Source organism: Gopherus flavomarginatus, chromosome 1, assembly GCF_025201925.1.
Source record: "Gopherus flavomarginatus isolate rGopFla2 chromosome 1, rGopFla2.mat.asm, whole genome shotgun sequence".
NCBI lineage: Eukaryota > Metazoa > Chordata > Testudines > Testudinidae > Gopherus > Gopherus flavomarginatus.
The window spans coordinates 311227661-311251920 of NC_066617.1; the positions used below are offsets into that span (position 1 = coordinate 311227661).

General features: G+C 42.9%; 1 protein-coding gene across 2 annotated transcripts in view; it reads left to right on the forward strand.

The window, feature by feature from the left end:
* Positions 1–732: 732 nt before the first annotated feature.
* GTF2F2 (general transcription factor IIF subunit 2) overlaps positions 733–24260 on the forward strand; it is a 166842-nt gene continuing 143314 nt past the window's right edge. For both annotated transcript variants that reach the window (XM_050951319.1, XM_050951329.1), the window contains exons 1-4: positions 733–904; positions 4314–4387; positions 4920–4938; positions 6258–6402. In XM_050951319.1, the coding sequence (XP_050807276.1) occupies positions 839–904; positions 4314–4387; positions 4920–4938; positions 6258–6402 (304 nt within the window). In that variant the 5' untranslated portion in view covers positions 733–838. The remainder of the gene's footprint in view (positions 905–4313; positions 4388–4919; positions 4939–6257; positions 6403–24260) is intronic.

Genomic DNA, 24260 nt, shown 5'->3' on the forward strand with positions numbered 1-24260 from the left:
ACTGAGGTTTTAATTTAATTTGGGGAAATATCACCACAGTGTTTAGTAAAAGCTTGCCTTTAACCTGAATTTTGGGCCAAATCTGAGTTGACAGTCAGAGCCTGATGATTCCACAGTCCTGCCCAGGCTCTGGGGATGCTGTGAAGTGGCTGACTTTTACACTACTAATATTAACCATTACTGATTAAAACAGCATGCACCTGACTTCCTCCTTGTTGTTTCTATAACCAGTGCTTAGTTTGTGCCAGGGTGTAGCCCAGGCACCTCATACCCCAACGCCTCTGGGTTGCCCCATCAGTTATGAAAGTAAACCACTGCTTCGGCCCTGGCACCTCCTTCAGTACAAAGTAAGCACCGTCTATAACCCAACTCTTCCAGGCGCCTCTCACTCCATCCGCCCCGGGCAAGGCCAGTGGCTGCTTTTCATCTCCTCCCTACTGTCAGCTTGGCTGGCCCTGCCACAAGTCACACCTCCAGCCAGCGCGGCGCTGGGGCTCACCGCAGCCCACCCGGCCCCCTCCCCGTGCAGCGCGGGAAACACCCCCGCGGCCTGCGGTGCCAGTCACTACAGCACCCCTGGCTCAGGCCCTCTTACTGCCCCACCCCCACGCCTGCCGGAGGAAGCGCGAGACTCCGCAGGCTTCCCCCCTCCCCCTTTCTCCTGGGGAGGAGGCGAGAAACTCCCTCTTCGCTCCCCTTTCCCGCAGAAGTTTGGCGGCATGGGGCCACCGTAGTCGGGTGAGCTGCTGATTCCTGTCCGGGTGGATGCAATTGCCATTGTGTGTGCGGGCGGCTCGAGCTCGTTCCGCGTGTCCCCGCGCCCCCGGCCCGGGCAGCCATGAGTGAGAAGGGGGAGCTGGACCTGACCGGGGCCAAGCAGAACACGGGCATGTGGCTGGTGAAGGTGAGAGGCCGCGCGGGCCCCGGGCCGGGCTAGCGACTCATCCTGCCCCCTCCCCCGGCTTCTGCCCCGCTAGGGAGGTCCTGCCACGGGCTGGGGCGGCTCCTTCCCTCCGTGGGGCCGAGACCGGAGCTCGCCTCGAGAATACGCCGGGGCGGGGTCGCTGTAGGGCGGCGGGGAGGGCGGGGAGATTCTTGTGGGGGGCTCGAAGATTGGGGGAGGGGGCAGCAATTCCCTGTTTCTGTGGCGGGGGGGCGGAGTGACTTTCCCACGCCCCTTGGCGGCCCCGCGGTCTCCGCAGGAAAGCAGGGCTCGTGCGATCTCCCTGGAGTTGCGGAGACCTCGCCACGCGCGAACCAATGCAGAGTCAGTGGGCAGGTCCCACGGGCGCTCGCTGCGGTGCCCGGCACCGCCGCCAGATCTGCGAGACTCCAGCCCCGTGAGTGGCTGCGCTCGGGAGCAACCCTGAAACTGACGAGTGGCACGTAACGACCGCTCTGCTTTTGGCAAAGAGTGTGAGCACTAGCAAGGCAAGGGGGAGAGGGAATAACTAGTGGAAGCGTCTCTCTATCCCAGTAGCGTTCAGGAGGCCGTGGCAGGAAGGGGAGAATTAACATTCTCCTTTTCTGTAGCGGGGGTGAGGACTTCAGATTTATCAGACACCCTTGGGCAGAGATGGATGAGGCTCACTAAGCAGGGTCCCGGGCCAGCACCCTGCTAGGATTCACATCATACTTTATCTTCTAAGAACCTGGGGTTATATCTGCACTTGTGTCATCTTTAAAATCCCTGTGGTAAAAAAGCCAGTGGCTGGTTTATGCTATTGCCTCCATCATTGGCAGCACTGGTGCTAGAGCAGCAATAGAAGATTTCAGAAAATCCTCAATGTGGACAAGGTCAAGGGATGGGCTTGTGGCCAGGTCTTTATACTTCCTCTTTAGTGTCAGTTTCTGACTAGTAGGTTTTATGAAGCCCTGTTGAAAATGAGCTGGTCCTAATTATGCTTACCAAGGAGTTTTCAAATCTGGGGAGATGAGGAGGTGAAAGGGGACCCAATATTGATATTAGTTATTAGCCACAGAACTTTCCTAGGTACACTCTCTATAATAAGATGAGAAAGACATGATTTTTCACAGATAAGTGCTAACATGACTTAAAAATGACTTCCATGGCTGGTATTGACCAAGCCTATGGTCTTGGTAACGTTGTACTTCCTCTCATATAGTGGGAGCCCACAACTCTGTAGTACCCCAGCATGGTTGGTGAAGATGGTAATGAACTGAACTTGGTAACTGTGCAAACAACTGCACCTTTTTTAAGCCAACAAACTACAATTGGCTGGGCATTTTTACCACTGTGTTATCACAGGCTAGATCATACAATGGTAAAAACATGTAAATCCTGCCCACGTTACATCTTCTACCATTGCTGTAACACTTGTGAATTACAGCTAAAAAGTTTGAAACTGTAAAAGGGTTATGCATAGATTTCCTCTACCCTCCTGGTTTAAAATCCAGTTCAGACCTGAAGGAGAGAGAGACCTGCTTCAGATCTGAACTGGATTTTTAAACCTGGGCAAACTTTTTTAAGTAGGTTCCCCAACATGTTAGGAATCACAACATAGATGGGACCTTATATTATTGGAGCAAACCTGATGATCATTTGGTGGATTTAATTTAAAAAAACTCTTTAAACAACAAAATGTTTTGTGTAGTGCTGCTTTACCACAACAGTTCACAACATGATTTCCCTGACTAATGAAGACAAGATATAACAATGTTGCAATTGTTAATTAATTTTTGGGGAAAAGACCTATTGGAAAAACAGTTCTGGCTAACCTGGTTTCACTTTAGGCTGTGTGGAGCTAATATAGGAAGTATCCAAGGGAGAGACAACTTAATAGGAATAATAGTCCAGATATTACAGTGGTGGGTGCTTTAGGAATATATGCAATAAAAGTAAGTACAACTAAGGCTGTGAGGTTTTAGAGTGCAAAAAATAGAGAAGTAGGTTGTGCTAACTAGGGAGTATTTTATTTGGAAATGATATTGCTTTATGTCATCTCTCTTCCCACATGGTCATGTTACAAATTGTGAGGGAGAAGTGTTATCCCTATCTACATAGCCAAGAATAAAGACCATGTCTCTAGAATCTTAAGTATTTTATATATGTTTTGTTCAGATGCTATTAGTTCACTCATGGTCTCATATCAGACCTTAACTGAGGAATCCCTTTTCCAAAATCCAAGTTAAAATTATTTGAATTCTGTTTTTGTTTATAGTAACAAATTGCAATGTTTCTGTACACTATATTCAGGATTGTTAAAAGATTTTGGAAAACTGATCCTCCTAATTGTTCTTGCTAAAATTGAAAGAAATCTGGCAGAGTGGATGTTTTATTGTGTAAGACGTTTCCTATCTTCCTATAGATTGCACAATCCCATCCAGTATACAACTACAGATTTAGCTGGGTGAAGTGAGGCCCTACACTTAATGGCATCTTTTTTGTTCTGTGTGTAATGTGACAACTTTTAAACATGTTGTATCAATTCCAAAATTTCAGAGAATGTTCTAGGCAGCAATAGGCAGAACCCTATTGAGTTTGGTGAAAATGTAAATCTGGAAAAGCTTGATTTCCACTGGTATAAATGAAGGAAAATCAGGCCCACCAAGTGCCTGATTGGTGTTGCTGGCAGATAAATCTTACTGGTGCCCCCTGGTACTGCCTATACATCATAGGCTGTGGCTTAATATTATTATTTAATATTTTTATTACCATAGCACTTAGGAGCTATAGTCATGGATCAGGATCTCATTGTGTTGGGTGCTTCTCTCTCTCATTGGGTGTGCAGCTCTGCCTACATAAGCAACAAAGTATGCAATCCTTTAGTTATAGATACTTTCTACAGTGGATATAAATGCAAATATGGAATGACTTTACTGTACTAGTAAAACCCTAGAAAGTTATTGATACAAAGCTAAAAATAAAAGTGGATTTGCTGGAGTTTCTGATGCATTTTGAGTGTCAGAAGAAGAGCATAAAAAGAACATTGTACATGAATGCTTCTTTAGGGCATGGCCTTAGGGTTAGTAAAACTTGACTTCTTTTTTTGTTCCACAAGTCATTCAGATCTCCTGTTAAGTGTTAAGGCTGCAATGTGTAATCACCTCTTTTAGTCTCATTTAAGTGATACATCTTAGGCTATGCTTGGTAGGCTTTGGAAGATTAGATATGGTCAGGTTTTGGTGCTGACTTATTCTCTTTGCCTTTCCTATCAAAGAAATATTAATCTCCAGTGTATTTTGATTTTTGTTCTAAAGAAAGCAATACAAAAAAGATGGATTTTTTAAATTAAAAAAATATTTGATATAACTATCTGTTGCAAAGTTACCTGAAATTTATCATTATTTAGGTCCCCAAGTACTTGTCACAACAATGGACTAAAGCTTCCGGAAGGGGTGAAGTAGGGAAGCTGAGGATTGCCAAGTAAGTAGTTCATCATATTTTTTTTTTGGTAGGAATTCTTAGAATTATTACAGAAGTAGAAAAAGCTTTTTTTAGTATACAGCAGTTGTGACGGGTTGGATCATAGAAACCCCCTTGGGAGCTGCAACCCAATGTGCCAAGACTACTTCTACCCCTGCTTCCCTGCCAGCTCAGGACCCCAGCATCCTGTCTTCCTGATCCAGACACTCCCGTCTGCTCCAGCGAAGACCCAGGGTCTGAATTACTTGCCCCAAAGCTGCAGGTTTACCTGAAAGCAGCTCACAGAAGTGTGCTTGTCTTTAATATTCAGATGCCCAACTCCCTGTCAAGCTGTTATTAGCTCTCAGCTAAACAAACCCAATATTTCAGTAACACTTCTATTTGCTCCTGCTGATTTCTCCATTTGTCCTTGGGTAGCTCAGGAGTGAAGACAGTAACAGAGCTAGAATTTGAGGTTGCTGCTGTTATCAGAGGAGCTAGACCTGTGAAATTAGATTGTGGAAACTAAAACATTAAATATTTTCTTTTACAGAAATCAAGGAAGAACAGAAGTAAGTAATTATCAAATCCAAAGCCTATAAATGTGTTATATTTTGAACTTTAGTATATTTCTTTGTAGTGTAAATTTCTCTTAGGCTACGTCCAGACTACCCGTCGTATCGGCGGGTTAAAATCGATTGCTCGGGGATCGATATATCGCGTCTCATCTAGACGCGATATATCGATCTCCGAGCGCGCTTATATCGATTCCGGAACTCCATCAACCCCAACGGAGTTGCGGAATCGACAGGGAGAGCCGCGAACATCGATCCCGCGCGGTGAGGACGGGTGAGTAATCCGATCTTAGATATTCGACTTCAGCTACGTTATTCACGTAGCTGAAGTTGCGTATCTAAGATCGATTTCCCCCCCATAGTGTGGACCAGCCCTTATAGTACTTGTAATAGAGCACTGAACTGGGAGTTGGCAGACCTGAATGACTGGCTCTGTCACTGGCTATTGCGTGACCTTGGGCAAGTCACTTATCTCTTTGTGCCTCAGTTTCCCCATCTGTAAAATGAGGATGATGATGCTACTATCCTTTGTAAAGTGCTATATGAGAGCTAAGCATTAATATTAAGCAGAAAATGTTGGGAACAAAGAAGTAAGAGTTCAGAAATATACTATATCATATTTGGTATTAATTCATTGGTTTTGTTAAATAGAAAGTATTAGGGAATTTGGGTTTTTTTCATCTGCAAAGGCAGATGAGTAATTTATTTTATTAGCAATTGAATTAATAGCTTTACCAAGTATTTTACCTTTCATGTTAGATGAGAAGGTAGCAGCATGATTCAGTATACCCCAGAGCCAACCAATACATTGAACTGGAAGAGACGTAGCAAAAACTCAGCAGTGGGTAAAAGCTGAATTTACCATCTTAGAGTCTGATCTAACTCTCATTGGAATACATGGAGAGACTCCAGTTGTGTTTGGGGTTTGATCATGCTCATGGTTGGCTGTAATATATGCTGCTGACACTTTCTCGAAAGTGAAGTTAGCTGTGTGAAACATTTAAAATATCTACATTGAAAGGTATAACTATCTTAGGTTCTCAAACATTTTAAAAAATAATGAAATGCAATTAATTGTTCTCTGACATCAAGAGGAGATAATAGTCTGCTGAGTAAATTGTATAAATATGTGAAAATGTTGAATAAAATATTTCAGAAGATTAATATGTTGAAAATTAGATCCCAGATGTATATTTGAAAAATTCAAAATTGTATTGTGCTATTTCATTTTTCTTTCTTTTCCTGTTTCCTAAGCTCTAAAAATCTATGTAGTTAAAAGGTCTATGTAATAATATTATGTTCATTGTGGGTGTTAGGTATCATTTACTTTGAATGAAGATCTTGCAAGTATCAGTGATATTGGAGGAAAACCTGCTTCAGTCAGTGCACCCAGAGAACATCCATTTCTTTTGCAAAGTGTGGGAGGACAGACATTAACAGTGTTTACAGAAAGCTCAGGAGGTAAGATAGAATGAAAATGATTTGTTAATATAATTCCTGTCATGCATGTTTGCGTAGATTCATAATCTCAGCATGATAGTTGGTTAAAAGGACACCGTCAAGCTGATAGATCTAAAATAAAGACCTTTCAGCTTTGTTTTATGGTCACGTGCATGCACATAATACTTCATTCTAGTTGACTGTTTTTCTTCTTTTAATTGAGTAAGAGCCTGAAATGTCTCCAGAAAGGATTGTATTGTACATTCCAATATCAGCCTGCTGAACAGATCAGAGAGGAAGAATGGAGTACAGTGCAAAACCTTTGGGTTTCATCACAACTTGTGCTTCTGATAGGATAACCCAGCAGAAAACTGCTGCTTTGTTCAGCATTTCTTTTGGAGGAAAGGATAGATTTGTCAGAAATCTAGCTACAGTGTGCTGAAAATCAATTTTGAATTGTGTTCATTTTTTTCTATCAGTCTTGATATAGTGGCTTGTTGACCAGTAAATATTAACTGTCATTCATCAAATTTTCTAGTTGTTCACTTTGTCAGAAAGTGTAATAGTAAGGTGGTCTTTGGAGCGCATGAAAAATAACTGTATTTTTGTCTATTGTATTCAAATTGCTTGACCTACATTATGGTAGCAATACATGGTAAGTGTGGAGCATTTTCAGGATACCATGTTCTATGAGTATGTTAGGCCTAAACTATATGATGGAAACATCAAAATTATGATCGTGCCCTCCCTTTCACGGCTCTCCTTCATCTTGTGGAATAGTCAATATATTTTCCTTTGCTGTTTGGCTGTTCTGATACTAAATTAATGTTATGTAGTCCCTGAACTTCATGTGCTGCAGATTTGTATGTTGTAGATGTATGGCAGCATCATAGAAAATAAGGTGGGAGAAAAGAAAGACCGGATGCCTTGAAAGCTTAGTAGAGGATATTTGGGGCTTCAGGTATCTTAAAATGTTTGGGAGTCCCCACCAGACAAATAAAGTTTATGATGCTTTCCCTCCCCTTTTTTGGCCAGGTTCAAAGGTGACTATACATTTGGATATGCTGGATTTTTGGATGGTTTGAATGCTTCATTTTCCACTCCTGCAAGGCTGGCCAGGAACTAGCTGCCCCTGTTGCATCTTGCCCAAATATCTGTAACTATATCTTAGAGTGGATAAACACATTACCTGAATATGAGTGCTCAACAATGGAATAGTGAACAGTGGCATTTGAAGTATAATAATTAGATTTTAGACTTGACACCATATAAATATGCATGGGATCGTTCACAAGTCTCTGAGATACTGTTTTGTTTTTAAAAAAGGGTTAAGGGACAGACCTACTTATTGCGATGAACTGCTGAGTGATACAACATACCCATATATAGCATACATGTTTATGACTGCATTGTGTCTATTGTAAGGCAATGAAATGGAAAATTTAAATTTCCACATTAGCATGTGTAATTTTATGAGAGTGATTCCTATTACGCTTTCCATCTGCTGTCCAACTAGGTGTATCCTAGAGCAGTGGTCTCCAAAGTGAGGTGCACAAGACGATCCGCAGGAGGAGCACTGCGGGGGGTGGGGGGGAGAAAGGGTTGCCGGAGGAGGAAGGGAATGAGTGAGTGGGGAAGTTGGCTTCCCCCCCCGCCCCTGCAGGCAGGGCCACCTGGAACGCAGGGGCTTTAGGGCTGCAGGGCCCTGGGCTAAGGGGGCCCTAGGGCCCTGGCCTGCAGCTCTAAAGCCCCTTTCGGAATGTGGCCCTGAGTCCTTCGGCCTCTGGAGGAGCAGGGGCAGCCGCACAGCCAGCGGCTGGAAAGAAGTGGCGCTTTTCCCTTCAAAGCCGGTTGGAGAGAAGTGGGGCTTTGAAGGGAAAAGCAGTGCTTTGACGAGGAAAGTGCCGCTTCTCTCTGACTGCTGGCTGTGCGGCTGCCCCTGCTGCTCCTGAGTTCTCTAGCCTGTGCTCGCAGGGCTTCATTCCAAAAGGGGCTTTAAAGCTGCAGGCCAGGGCCCTGGGGCCCCCTTAGCCCAGGGCCCTGCAGCCCCTAAAGCCCCTGCATTCTGGGTGGCCCTGCCCCGGGGGTGGGGCAGCTCCCAGAATCGTGGCCATGGGGGCAGTGCCACGCTGCACAGAGCCTCCTGCACCAGACAGGAGCGCCCCAGGTAAGTGCTCTGCACCTCCTGCCTGCCCAAGCCCTGTGCCTCCTCCCACACCCCCTCTCTGAGTGCCCTCCCGCACTCTAACCCCCTCCCAGACCCCACACCCCCACTCTGAGCCCCCTCCTGCATCCTAACCCTAACCCAAACCCAACCTTTGACTCCCGAAGTGTTAAACCAATATTTTCAGAAATAATGAAGCATATTCAATCACATTGCACTCACTAAAAAATATTATTATTAATAATTTTTTTTGTGAGAGCAAAAAGGTTTTTTGTACTGTTAATAACAAATATTTTAAAAATATTGTTTTTCGTCTTTATATCATCCTTTTTTAATTTCTATTTTTTGTATGTTTTATAATGTACATAATATATTAGTATAGTAGTACATATATATAATTTATACATAAATATATATATATTGGGGGTGCTTGCTCAAAATTTTTTACTGATAGGGGTGCGTGATCAAAAATGTTTGGAGACCACTGGATTAGACAATAAGGTGGGGTAAGAAAAAAATACCAGGGGAAAATACTGATTCTCATTTTTAATGGAGAAGAATGGATACAAAGCCTTTTTGAGCCACTTTCTCCCCGGATTTACGTCTTGTGCAATCTTGGAGTGTAAGCCAGACCAGAATTTGGCATTAATGTTTTAGCTAAATCTGAGGGGTCTTTCAAGATAAAATAAATGATCATCAACTTTACTTCTTATGAAGCACTGCTTTTTGTAAATACACAATTCTGATCTCTCAGAATGGGTTATGTCCTTTTGAAATAGAAGGGAAGTCCACTGAATTGCTAAATATTCTAAATTTTTCCGTCTAAGTTAATATAAAGTGCATAGTTAGCGGCAGAGTGTGTGGATTCCTTTAATGTCCATTCAGGGATTAGTATACCAAGTCAGTATAATGGGTAATGTAATTAGATAAAACCAAATTCAATTGCTAGATGAATTGTGCTTCTGTTAGCAAAAACAGCATGGTACACAGAAAACTGATTTACATTGTATACAGAAAGATTGGTAGAATGGTTTAGTTTTCTGTAAATTGGAAACTAAATTCATATATTCGGTCTGTGAAATCAAATGTATTTGTTTCATTCAGTTGTCAACACTGATATTTTTTTCTAATGTGATCTCTCCTAAGTACTTTAGATCATAATTCCTCTACCATGCATTATTTCTGAGCTGGAAAAAGTTACTCAGTTTCATAGTTGTTCTTCAAGGGAAAAAAGTTCTGCAAACAAGTGAAGGAATCTATAGATTCTAGGGTCAGAAGGGACCAATGTGATCATCTAGCCCGACCCCCTGCACAAAGCAGGCCACAGAACCCTACCCATCCAGTTCTATAACAAACCCCTAACCTATGCCTGAGTTATTGAAGTCTTCAAATTGTGGTTTGAAGACCTCAAGCTGCAGAGAATCCACCAGCAAGTAACCCATGCCCCACGCTGCAGGGGAAGGCGAAAAACCTCCAGGGCCTCTGCCAATCTGCCCTGGAGGAAAATTCCTTCCCGACCCCAAATATGCCTTTTTGTTTAGGGGCAGTGGGAAGTCCTCAACTTCAGTTTTAAGAGCCAAGTTGATTAATAAACTAAGAGCAGCAGCAACCCCTATAGTTAAAGTTGTGAAATGGTTAATGTTCTGACCCCCTGTTTTTCAGTCTCTTACAACTTGCTGTAATTTTTCAAGCTTGGTCTGTGCTTTAAGATGAATATTTGTTCAAACTTCTCAAAATAAGATTAAACTGTTTTTGCTTATAAGTGGAGAAAGAAATCCTTGTTACTGGAAAAGTAAAAGAGAACCATTGCAACCCTGTCTTGTACAATTATAGTATCAAAATGGCGTGGGATATTAAACTGAAATTTGGCATGCAAATAGCTACTATTGAGAGTGCATCTTTGGGTATTCTGCTGGGAAAGGTAGTTTTGATTTTACCAAATTACAAGCTTTTGAAAATCATCTGTGTGTATGATGAAAAGAATATTGTGTGACTTTTTTTTAAACACACTCTAGCAATATTCTGAGTAAAGCTGGCTGCATTTTGTATTCATGTATGGCTAACTTAGAATTACATTTTTTTCTACAACCCAAGCTAGTGTCTTTTAGTTGTGTATTCATCTGCGTATGCCATATTAACTGAATCCATGAAAATCATTTATGTGAAACTTAGTTACATTCTGATTATGTAAAGTCTTAGCCTATGTAACTCTACTTATATGAGTAGTCCACTGAAAGATGCACAGTGACACATCATTGCACTTCAGTCTATTTATGCTACCATCACTAGGATCATCTTTGATGCTCCTCGCGTGATGTCGTCACAATCTATATGTGAACCTGTCTTCTATACCACATCAGGCTCAAGCTTCGGCAATAGCCTTGACCCATATCTTAGGATATGGACCCCCCCCTCCCGTTCCCATGATGTCTGCATTGATACACAATTTGTCCATTTCCCCCTACAACAATCTGTGCATTTTCCATGGCATTCTCTATGCATGCAATGCAGTTTTCTGGGTTGGTTTGTAAAGTCACTGATGTCTCATTTAAATCCTTCCCGTAGATATACTTTTCCCACAATGTCTATTTCACTATTTATCTTATGTATGAACTGCTAATTTATTGGAAGAGAGTGGCCTAAAGACAGTGGAGCCGAATCTAGAAATTACCCTGACAAAAGATGTAGATTGAATTGTGGAGGGAGGAAAGGAGGATAGGGGGTAAGGAGTTTATTGCCTTGTTTAATTTGAAAACAAATGTAAGTAGCAAGATGTACCTATCATCAGTCAGATTAGTTTGCTTGGGTATTGTTTCCCCCCTACACAGTTTCTTTCATTGTCTTCTTAGTGTGGTGGATGCTCTTTGGAGCATGGAACTCTATTTCCTCTATGTTTGGAAAGTAGCTAATGCATTTCATAGACTCATAGGAATGTAGGCTGAAAGGGACCTCAAGAAGTCATCCTATCCAGTCCCCTTTGCTGAGGCAGGACCTTGACAGGTGTTTGTCCAACCTTTTCTTTAAAATGTCCAGTAATGGAGATTCCACTCCCTTAGCAGTCTAGTCCAGTGGTTAACTACCCTTATAGTTAGAGAGCTTTTCCTAATATCTAACCTAAATCTCCCTTGCTGCAGATTAAGCCCATTAGTTGTCCAGTCTTCACTGAACATGGAGAACAATTGATCACTGTCCTCTTTATAACAGCCTGGAAAGTATTTGAAGACTGTCATCAGGACCGCTCATCAGGATGTTAGTCTTTTCTCAAGACTAAACATGCTCAGGTTTTGTTTTTTTTTAAAGCTTTCCCTGTAGGCCAGGTTCTCTAAACCTTTTTATATTTTTGTTGTTCTCCTTTTAACTCTCCCCAGTTTGTCCACATCTTTCTTAAGTTTGGCACCCAAAACTAGACAGTACTCCAGCTGAGGCCTCACCAGTGCCAGATAGAATGGGACAGTTGCCTCCTGTAGCTTACATTTGACACTCCCATTAATACACCCCAGAATCATATTAGCCTTTTTCGCAACTGTGACTTTTTGGGCATTGCTGAAGTTGTGGGGTATGTCTACACTGGGATCAGAGATGTGATTTGCAATTTGTGTTGACTACTCACACTAGCTTTAATTTAGCTAGCTCATAAAAAATAGCATTTAAAGAGCAGTGGGGTGGGCCGCTCAAGTGAATATGTACCTATGGGGTTAGGTGGGCTTGAGCAGCCCAAGCTGAAGTCCACATTGCCACTTCTTCACTACTATTTTTAGTGAGCTAGCTAGATTAAAGCTAGCACTGGTATTTCTACAAGAGTTGCAAATCACACCCCGAGCTGCAGTGTAGATGTACCCTTCACAGTAGCAATTTTCATCTGCTTTAGGGTTTGTCTATATCCAAAAGGATTTTAATGATACAAGTCCTGATCCTGCTTCTGTTGACTTCAGTGGGACTTAACAGCATGTCTGTCTGACTAACACTGCTTAGTGAAGAAATAACATAAAAAATATGTGATAGGCTTGTATACTGATATGCATTATGTTGGAGCCTGCAGGTGAGCAACCAGTTGTCAAAGGCGCTGTATAGATTTATAGGAAGATATCCCCTGCCCCAGTGAGTTTATACAAACTTAGTTTAAGAGGCAATAAATGGGTAAATTATGTGAGCATTCATAAACTGTAATTGTGCCTCTCACTAAGCTCAGACCATTGAAAATTCTCATGTGTGGATTTTTTGTTACATGACTATTGTAAGTTGTGTGATGATATACAGTGTAGCCAAAAATGTGCTTGTTGGAATTACTATTATTTATGTAGGGTATTTGCATAGCCCCAATTTAACGATAAATTCCTTTAATAAATCCAAAGGCTATGTGGTATTTATACAGTTGCTCTAAAGACGCCTAAATAATAAGCAGTTACTACCGCCAAACAGTAATAAAACACAAGTATTTGATTAAGATACTTAAAAATGGGGAAAACCCAGAGGTGCTTAAACCCATATTGGTCAGCTCCAATTTGGGCAGGCAGGTATGAACCATTTATAAGTTTACTTTTTTATACCCTTTAACAAACAAGTGGTGTCACTGCCAATTATTAGACCCCAGCTAAGGCCTGATGAAGGAGTTTCTTATACAGCCAATTATTTAGTGCACTTGGTACTCAATTAAGTATATTTATTACTGTTACTTTAGCTATTTTGAAGGTTCATTACAAGTTTAACACAATGGCTCTTCTTTCTCATGACTTCTTTGGTCGTATGCCGTGAGTCTATTGCTCAGTTCCAGCTATTAATCCCAACTCAATTTAAAACCAGGGTTCATCCAAATCTAATATGGGCCTACATTCCTACCATGCTTTTTTTTGTTATACTTTAATTTTATTTTTATTAAGTTTAAAAATCAAGTACAGTAACTCCTCACTTAAATTCGTCCTGGTTAACGTTGTTACGTTGTTGATCGATTAGAGAACGTGCTCGTTTAAAGTTGTGCAGTGCTCCCTTATAACCTTGTTTGGCAGCTGCTGCTTTGTCCACTGCCTGCAGGAAGAGCAGCCCGTTGCAGCTAGCTGTTGGGGGCTTATAACCAGAGTGGACTGGCAGCCCCTCATCAGCTCCCCGCTCTCCTAAGTTCCCTTTGCGGAATAACCCAGCAGGCTATCAATTGCCAGCAGTTCAGCTGTGCCTCCCACCACTGCCATGTGCTGCTCCTGCCCTCTGCCTTGGAGCTGCTCCCAGGAGCCTCCTGCTCATTAGGCGGAGGGAGAGGGGGGCTAATGTCAGGGTGTCCCCCTCCCTCTTGCTCCTGCCTCTCGCTTACCCCATTTCCATAGAGCAGGGGTGGGACACGACAGGGCTCAGGACAGAGGGAGCTTGCTGAGAGCAGCTGCAGTCTCAATTTGCTGATCTACTTAAAAAGGCAGTGTACTTAGAGTGCGGTCATCGTACAGTAACTCCTCGCTTAACGTTGTAGTTATGTTCCTGAAAAGTGCAACTTTAAGCGAAACGATGTTGAGTGAATCCAGTTTCCCTTAAGAATTAATGTAAACAGGGGGGGTTGAGTTCAAGGGAAATTTTTTTCACTAGACAAAAAACTATATATTATAGATATACACACAGTATACATTTTAAACGAACAATTTAATACTGTTCACAGCTATGATGATTGTGAAGCTTGGTTGAGGTGGTGAAGTTAGAGGATGGAAGAGGGAGGGATATTTCCCAGGGAATGCCTGACTGCTAAATGAGGAACTAGCACCTGCTGAGCCCTCGAGGGTTAACACGTTGTTAATGTAGCCTCTCACACGAGGCAGCACGAATGTGAGGGAGGGGAGACAACATAGCAGACAGAGACAGACACACACTTTGTGTGTGAGAGCGAGAGAGAGATGCATGTTGCCCCTTTAAGTAAGCTGACCCACTCTTAAGTGCATTGTCTTTTCAAGTGGATCAGGAAGTTGAGACAGCAGCTGCTGCACCATGCTGTCTCTCTCCCTCCGTGTCCCCTCCCTGCTCTATATGGAGAAGGGGTAAGTGGGGTGCAGGAGCAGGGGGGAGAGGGACATCCTGACATTAGCCCTCGCCCTCCCCCCCTGCACAGCAAGCAGGAGTCTCTGGGAGCAGCTCCAAGGCAGAGGGCAGGAACAGCATATGGCAAGAGGGGAAGGGACAGCTGAACTGCCTTGATAGCCTCCTGGGCGGCAGCAGCACAGGGAATTTAGGGGAGCGAGGAGCTGCCGGTCCACTCTGGTTCCAAGCCCCCACTAGCTAGCTGCAATGAGCTGCTCTTCCTGCAAGCAATGGACAAAGCAGGCGGCTGCCAAATGACATTAGAAGGGAGCATTGCACAACTTTAAACGAGTATGTTCCCTAATTGATCAGCAATGTAACAACGTTAACCGGGACGACTTTAAGTGAGGAGTTACTGTACTTAAAGGGGCAATGCATATCTCTCTCTCTCTCTCACACACGAGTCTCTATCCCTGCCTGCAATACTGTCTCCCCTCCCTCCATTTGTGCTGCTTTGTAGAGTGTGAGGCTACATTAACAACGTTTTAACCCTTGAGGGCTCAGCCGAGTGCTAGTTCATCATTCAGCACTAAGGCATTCCGTGGGAAATGTCCCACCCTCTGACTTCACCACCTCAACCAAGCTTCACTATCATTGCTGTCTACAGTATTACATTGTTTAAAACTTATACTGTGTGTATGTATGTGTGTGAGTGTATGTGTATATATAATCTTTTGTCTGGTGAAAATTTTTTCCCTGGAACCTAACCCCCCTTATTTACATTAATTCTTACGGGAAAATTGGATTTGCTTAACATTGTTTTGCTTAAAGTCGCATTTTTCAGGAACATAACTATAACATTAAGCAAGGAGTTACTGTAACTTTGGGATGCTTATAAGAACAGGGGACCAAAGGCAATAGTTAGTGCCACGTATACAAACTATGAATGAGTGTTATGCCAGCTTCCAGAAACAGTTGTGCTAGCTGACCTCAGTCTAGACTTAAAACAGCCCTTTGATGGTACTCCTGTTCTGGGTCTCTCTTGGCAAGAGACCGCCTGGTCTTTTACATTAGTAATGTAGACATATGTCCTCTGGCATCTTTAGGTAATTTCCATGAATTTTATAACTGCACCATCTTTATAGCCACTTCATCAGAAGTGTCTCTTGTTTTTGTTTTTTAAAGGAAAAATAAGCTAGTACACCAATCCTCTGTGCTCGTTTCTTTAATTGGAGAAGAAATGAGGTGCTTAAGATTTGTTCTCTTAATTTGTTTAATCTTCAGGAGTGCATGCTAGAAATTATACAGAGTTATAAGGTCATCTTTTGTTATTATACTGATAAATAATTTGGGGGTTGCTAATCTGTTCATATCAAGTAATTGAGTAAAGAAATACCAAAGCTGGCTGGACGGAGTTGGAGTATTCAGACCTTAAATATTAAGTGGGCTGAACTAACATTTAAGTACAACTTTGCCACTTTTGAGATCCATTGACATAAATACTTGTTTTATTCATTAATGTGAACTTGTAAAATGGTAGCCGGTTTGGAAAGACTATTTCTTACAGTTAAGTCAAAGAAAACTTGAATTCTAGTTCTGTTATCCCTTTCCTTGAAAAACTAGTTAAGGTGTCTCATCTTAAAATATACTTATTTCCCCATTGTTTTTAGGCTGGCTCACCAAAAATGCCTTTGCTTCTGCACTCACTACCATTATAAAATTTTGCCCTTTAGCTTTCCTATAGGCCTAAAAGTATGCAATGAGTAAAAGGCAGTAAAGGCTGAAACTTTGGGGAATCAAGTATATCTAGATAATTAACTGATTTGGACTTGACTCATAAACCCTTGGAGAAATATCAAGAAAGAATATGCAGTTTGTTTCAGGCCTGATCTATGCTACAAAGTTAGGTTGACTTAACTTCATAGCTCAGCACTGTGAAAAATGTCATGCCCTGCATGATGTAATTAAGCCAATGTAAGCCTGAGTGTAGAAGCTACTGGGGGGACAGAAGAATTTTTCTGTCAACATAATTAAGGCCTCTCGGAGAAGTGGATTTTACTACAGTGATGGAAGAAGGCTTTCCACTGCTGTAGTACATATCTACACTACTGTGACGCAGTCGCTGCTGTAGCGTTTCTAGTGTAGACACTGGTCCCTGGGCTTTAGGTTTTTATGTGGATATGGCTACAGTATTTATTAAGTTGTGTATAATACTAGTAGCCTATGGAAATCTGTATAGAGAATATGCTGTTCTCTGTACCTGTTCGGTGGATTAGATTATGTATAATTAAACATCATTAAAGCTATCTGAGGATATTAGGGATTCACCGTAGGGCTAAACCAGCATTGATAGTCTGCTTCTATCCAAATTTCTATGGTGGAAAAATTAGGGTGCTACCTGGAGTTGTTTTCACACTTTTACACAGTCCTACTCTCTCCACTTGGTGGTTTTTTAATAACTACATAGAGTTTGTTCAAGGCATATGGCTCTATCGAGTAGAATTTGCAGTGTTTATCAGGAACAAACAGTCCAGTGGAACAAGTGTTCAGTGTGATGAATAGCATTTGGAGTGAAGAGAAGAATTAAGTCATTTAATGACTTATTTCCAGTCTCACTGCTGGGGGGGGGGGGGGAACAGGCACAAGCAGATGGTTTTATCAGCCACTCAGAGACCTGGCAAACTTGTATCAACATTGGGCATTTAGGACATTGCTTTTAGTTGCAGCTTTGGTCACAGGCTTACAGCAGTGTTGCAACATACACAGTTTTGGCTGGGTAAGTGAGACTTTTATTAGACAAAGAAAATGGAGAAGGACAGGAAAGAGATGAAGTAAGGTGGGAAAGGAAAAGATGGGAAGAGGTAGGGGACACACAGAAAGTCTCACATCCCAGTTGGTGGTTGGGATACATCTGGAGCCAGTGGAAGTCGAAATGTCATCTGGATCCCTTTATTGGCCTGGTTTGGTTGGGACATCTCTCAGGATTAGGATGACAAATACCTAGTGGTGTCATGATGGATCCCGATGTCCCAGGAGGTGGTGGGGGGTGGCAGCGTGTAGTGCGGCTTGGCTGGGGTTCGTCCCTCAGCAGGGCTGTGGGGTATCCCACCGCCTCGCTCTACCTCGCCATCTGTCGGCTCTGTGGTCAGGGGGAATAACGCACATGCAGTTAGGGGCTCAGGCCCTTGGAGCAGGGGCTGAGTCAATAGTTCAAATAGCAGCCCAGGCCCTGGGTCAGGGCGGGGCAGCAAGCAGTCCGAGACTCAGGGCCTGGCTACACTCGAAACTCTAAAGTGCTGCCGTGGGAGCTCTCCCGTGGCAGCGCTTTGAAGTGCGAGCGTGGGCACGGTGCCAGCGCTGGGGGAGAGCTCTCCCAGCATTGCAGTACTCCACCTCCCTGTGGGGATTAGCTTGCAGTGCTGGGAGCTGTGCTTGCAGTGCTGGGAGCTGTGCTCCCAGCGCTGGGGCACAGTTTACACTGGCGCTTTACAGCGCTGTAACTTGCTGCGCTCAGGGGTGTGTTTTTTCACACCCCTGAGCTAGAAAGTTGCAGTGCTGTAAAGCGCCAGTATAGCCAAGCCCTCAGGCCCTGAGGCAGGGGCTGAGTCAGCAGTTCAATAGCAGCCCAGGCCCTAGGTCAGGGCAGGGCAGAACCCAAACAGTCAAGGACTCAGGCCCTTAAGCAGGGGCTGAGTCAATAGTTCTATAGCCAAATTGTCCTAGCCTCTCCAGGCCAGGAAAAGGGCAAGGGGGAGCCTGTCACCCAAGGAGTAGGTGGCAGGGGGGGGACGCAGGCCCTCCCTCTCCACTGCGTCCCAGCCCGGGGCCCTAGCAGTGGCAAAGACTCGCTGCTGTCAGTGGGGATCCTGGCCGCAACCCACTGACATAGGTTTAGGCAGTGCTGCAGCCAGACTGGAGTCGGCTGCCCCCGGGTACTTCCACACTCCCCCTCGTAGGGTACCTGGGTTGTGCTGGCGTCCTCGGCTGTCTTGAACACTATTGGTTCCTCTGGGTACGCGGCGAAGGGCAGGCTCGACCGGTCCTCCTCGGGGTAGCGGGCATGGGGCAGGCTCAGCTGGCTGCGTGCAAGCTCAGGCCGGTTGCGGCCTGCTGCTGTCTCCCCAGAGGGAGCTTGGTCACAGACGCCTGGCCTCTCCAGCAGCTGGTTCCCAACTGAGCTCTGCCGGTGAGCTTTTATACTTCCGGGTCTGCGCCGTGACCTCTGAGGGGCGGGCGCAGGACCCAATGGCTCCGCCCACATTGGTGTTAGGGGAGGTTTGTCCCTCAGCGGGGCTGTGGAGTATCCCACCGCCTCGCTACACAGCCATAATGGTGAAGCTTGCTCCTCTTTTTTTCCTTTTTTTTCTTTTCAGTCAGCATATTTGCACTTGTACTTGCCTTCACCCAAAATCCTTTTTTTAGGGACCCTAAAAGGCGATGATGGGTACAATAGCCCATCCCCTCACTATTTGATTCACCAGGTAAACCTAATTTCCATCATGCTAATTTTGTTCTGTTAATTTCTGATCCCACACTTAACTTGTTTACCAAACGTGATTTTAATGCAGTCTTTAATTTATATCAGTTGGTCTTTTTGTTTGTCCTAATTCGGGCTTTCTCCCTTTTCACCTTTTCCCATCATTATTCATTGTTATAGGTTATTGTAACACTTCATAAACTTCTATCAACTTCCCTTGGTTATGCTCACAGTTGGGGTAAGCCCACCAGGCACCATTTATCACTACATCTCCTTACCTCCATGGAATGTGGTGATGAGCTCAGTCCTGTTTCTGTTTTAAAAATGTCTGTCACAAACTGCACTACAATTAACAAGAATGCCGGTAGAAGTGCCAATCTGAGCAGGTGGCCCAAAGACACACTTGGCCTGGAGGTCATTCTTCCATTTTAAATGCTCCTTCTGAGTCCAGGTTGAGACATTAGTAAAACAATGTGGGTGAAATGCATTTGTTCTGTAGATAAAGGGAGTACTTCATTTTCCAGTGCTTTCAAGTCAACACCTTTTCTAAACACCATACTAGTTTTAAAAGTGGAAAAAAAAAACTTCATAAAAACCCGATTGATTAAATGTACAGTACTTCCTCTTTCTTGTAGCCCAAAGATATTTTCTTATTTCTCCCTCCTCTTCCTGTGGACCTCAGGAAAGTGACCATCCTTTCTGGCTGAGAAGGGAGGGATGAATATAGCTGCCTCTGAAGTCTGCCATTGCTGCTCTAACAGTAGCCAGCGAAAGGTTGCTACACGGATTTAAGGCACTTCAGCCACTACTTCACCTTGTTCTTTCTCTGTGGACCTCCCTGAACGGGTAAGGAATCAAACTTGAGGCATATAGATGATCCTCCACATAGTATCATGTTGCATAACTCCAGGACTACTGAGAGAGCCTCCAGTTCTCTTTCTTGTCATGATAAAGATGGTTACTTATTATCTGTTAAAATCTGGAAGGTGAAAAAAAGCGAACCCACTTTGGTTCTTGATTCAGACAGTGTGTCCATACATACGTATGATCAGTAAGCAGACTTATGTATCCATATAGATTGTATGCAGTGGGAGTTAGGTGTCTAAATCATTGTGAAAATCCCACTAGGTGCCTATCTGCATCGTGAGGCACTGAAATACCTTTAAAAATCGGCTCATCCTACCTATATGCTTCCTAAAAGCATATTAGGCTTTGTGTGTTGATGCATTTCTGCATTCCTTCCCTGTCCCCATCGGTTTAGTTTTGCACACATTGTATATTATAAAAACAGTTCTGTGGAACTATATGAAGCATTGTAATTCATTCCAAAACACCAGGTACAAAATGCCAGCCTAATTTGCTGTATTGTCCAACTATAAAATAACAATTGAGATATCTATTTAGTGTAAGTTGATAGCTGATACCCACCTCTCAAAAATGTTACCTGTCTGGTTTGGCTTATGCAGCCTTTTTTGGTAAGGATACTAGTTAGTGTATGTTATTTGCAATGTGTATGTATCCTATTGTTGGGTAAAACACTAATGCCTGGGTAGTGTTCCTGAAGATCAGTTTAGGAAAGCTATGTTACTGGAAGGTGTGGTTTCTATGATTGTTGCATGGGGAACCCAGAACACAATTGTTTCTCTTGCTGTCTAGGCTGATTTTTGGTCTTATTTTTGCAATAAATATGAACTACATCCTGTTCCATGAACATCACCATATGTACATCACCAGTTGCTATGCAACAATGCTATTTGTGCTTCCAGTCATTTTGTCTTATTTTTGTCATCAGTTATCATAGTTGTAATTTTTTGGGAGGAGGGAAGTGTTTTTGCATATATTCCAATATGCTACACTGAGCAAAATGAGGGTGACTTTGTTAATATATGGGTAGGGTTTCTCTTTTAGACTGGACATGTTTGATTAAAATTGTCATTTCTGAGCTTTCTACTGGCAGCCGCCATCGGGCTGGAAAGTAGCATTATTTGACCATTGCATTCCTGGATCAAAAATTGGAGAGTGATTGTGTTAAATATTTATCAGTACACTTTCTTTTCTGAATGTGACTATAAATCAGTCCCCATCCTATTTTAGTAGCCCCTTACATCATTTTGTTACAGCAGGTAGCTCAGAAGTGCTGACTCTAAATTTTAACATCACTTTCAAATATTTGATTTATGGATGATGAAAAGTGCTTTTCTTGCTATGTTAGATCTTGGGTATAACTGCTTGGAAAAATGTGCTACTTGTGTGTTTCAGAACAGCAGGATCAGGCCCAACATGTGGGATGTGTGTAGATTTTACACTATGGGCCAGTTCAAACCCAGTATAAGGTGGATAAATCCAGTAAATTGGGTGGGGTTGGTCCTGTTTACGTGGAATTTTGAGTTTGGCTCCATAGGTCCTGGATTTTTTTCTTTCTAATGACTTGTTCCTAGATGCAAGTTAAATGCTTCTTTTTTCTTTTTTTTTTTACACTCTAAACTTACTATATGTCTGAAATATTTATAGCTCAAGCTGCCACACTGAGTTATAAAATGTGATGTTAATGTTTCTTTTTAGAAGTGGGTGGAAAAATCTAGGAAATAACCAAATTCTTAAAACTAAAGCTGTCTAGGTTCTTATATGGCTCAGTGTGGTTTCTGAATACCTATTAGTAATTTCTACTTTCTAATCTTGTGTAAGAAGTTGTTTCTGTTGAACAGTCATAGTATAGAGAATTCCAACATAAACAGCACAGAAAATAACAATATTATCTCTTTCTCTCCAATGGACTGATTATGTGTACTATCATGACCTACAGCTCTTAACAAAAATGCAGCTGCTAATATCATCCATGCTAGTTTTTTCTGACTGATACTCCTCTCTTAGAGACTTTCCAGTATATCAATTTCAAGCTTTTTGTGATTGCATTCAAAGCTTCAGGAAATTCTGTCCCTCTCTCTTCATCTGCCCATGTCTCTTAATATGTTGCACTCACTGGCTCTCCACCCTCTAACTACTTGATTTTCTTTTTCCACAACTGACTTTGTCTCTTTTTCCATGCTAATTCCCACGTGGAAAACCCTTTCTGAGCGGCATGCAGAGCCACTACTGCAGTATTAGATTCTTCACATGCAATTGTGTACCAACCAGTATTAATAGTCACTGTTGGTACTTTGGGTTTGTTGTTGTTACTAGTTGACACCTTTGAAACTGCAGGTGTACCAGCCATTTTAAGAATTTTGGAGAAAAGATTTTACTTATAGAAAGTGATTACAGTCCTAGAAAAATGTTTGTCCCCTCCTTCATTAAAGCAATGCTGCTAACATGACTATAATCACTTTTTTTTTGTTTTCTGTAAATTCCTCAGTTTTCAAGATTTTTAGCATCTTGTGTTATTATTTCAAACCACAGTAAGGCTAAATTATGGTCTAAGGCTAAATTCAGCTCAATTGTTGTTGCTGAATTGTTGTTGCCACATTATTGAAAGCTGCTGTTTTTCTTGATACCTGTCCAACCCCCTCAGAGGGCAGGACACTCCCCAGGTCTTCCACCCAGGATAAAATGAAATATGAAATTTCTGAAAAATAAAATGAGAAGCGATAAAAAAGAGAAAGATAGAGCCCCAGAAAATTATATGCTTCCTGCTCCCGCCACCCTTTCCAGTTGTCTGTACTTTTGTGATTCTAGCTCTTAGCCACACATTCTGTTGTCCAAGATACCTCTGAGGTCTCATTTAATACCTCTCTGTTACTTTATGTACTTGAGTTTTTTATGGACTGACTGTGGAGCTATAGCAGCAGGAGAAGAAAACCCATTGACAGCCACATGATCAAAAGAAATAGAAGCAACAGTAGCCTTTTAGATCTATCTCATTAATGCAGATTCCAAAATATTTGCAAAGATCATAAAGAAGCTGCATTCTATTATCAGAAAACCAAAAATACTACTCCAACTGACTTCTTTACAGACTGCATTTTGATGGATGATACCAGCCCTTCACTCACTTTGGGAAATCACCGAATCTCTCTGCCTCAGCTTTTCCATCTGTAAAATGGGGATGGTATTTGCTCACCCTTCCTCGTGGGTGTGGTGAAGATTAACAGATGTTTGTTAGTTTGAGTGTGGCTGACTAAGCTATTGTTTAATTTTACTTTTGTTATTTTTAATTAGAATGTCCTGAGCCTTGGATAGGCAACCTTTTCAGTTCTTGTATAAATCCAAATAAGGCATGTTGAGGAAATAAAGTGCAAAATAAATTTTAGGTGGTGAAAGTTGATTCACTGTGTGGGGAATGGGGTTGGCAACATGTCTACTGTAGTAACTTTAAAGATTATGTCGCCACCTTGATGTATGAGAGCTTCCCAGAATGTTGGGCAATAGGATTTGGCATTTTTTACTCCTACATCGAGACTGAACAAATCTGCAGTGATAAAATATACTTGGTAACTAGGCAGAAGAGGTACTTCCTCCAATGTTTGTGTCAAGTTAGTACTGAAAGAGAGGGAAAGCCCAAAAATGTGTGTGAAAACATATGGACTACATATAATGAACAAATTGCCCAGTTATGAGGAAGGAGCTGAATATTTTTCTAAGAATTCTAGTTTTATATCTACTGTTGAGGGCATATTCTGTGGCTCAGTAAAAGGAAACCCACTCATCCCATTTGTAGAAGTTGATAACTTGATCTAGAACAGGCCTGCACAACATACGGCCCGCGGAGGGATTCTAAATTCCGCGCACATGGCACTCTGCGGGCAGCCCAGAGCCCTTTGAATCCTGGCCGCGGCTCCAGCAGATGTGCTGGGATTTAAAGGGCTCAGGCTCCCCTCAGTGGCAGGAGCTCTGGGCCCTTTAAATCCCTGCCCCAGCCCCGCAAAGCTCTGGGTTCCCCCAATCGCCGGAGCCCTGGGCCCTTTAATTTGCCCCTGGAGGCTCCCAGCCACCTCTTCAGCTGGGAGCCCCTGCTTGATTTAAAATCAAGTATCACCTCCCCACCCCCAACCTTCCTTTTTGGCCCACAGCTGTTTTGGTGGGGTGTCGCTGGGGAAGGAGGGTTTGTTTCTGCAGGGCTGGGTGGTGCTGGGGCGGGGTGTTTTTGCGAGGCTGGGGGGTTTCGGCCCTCAGCTGTTTTCTTTGGAGTAATGTGGCCCTCGCTGCTTTACGAGTTGTGCAGGCCTGATCTAGAATCTAAAACCTCTCAGAATGATGTGAACTGCCTAAGCGTGTTGCCTTTTTATGCAGCAGTCTTAGCTCAGGGGTGGG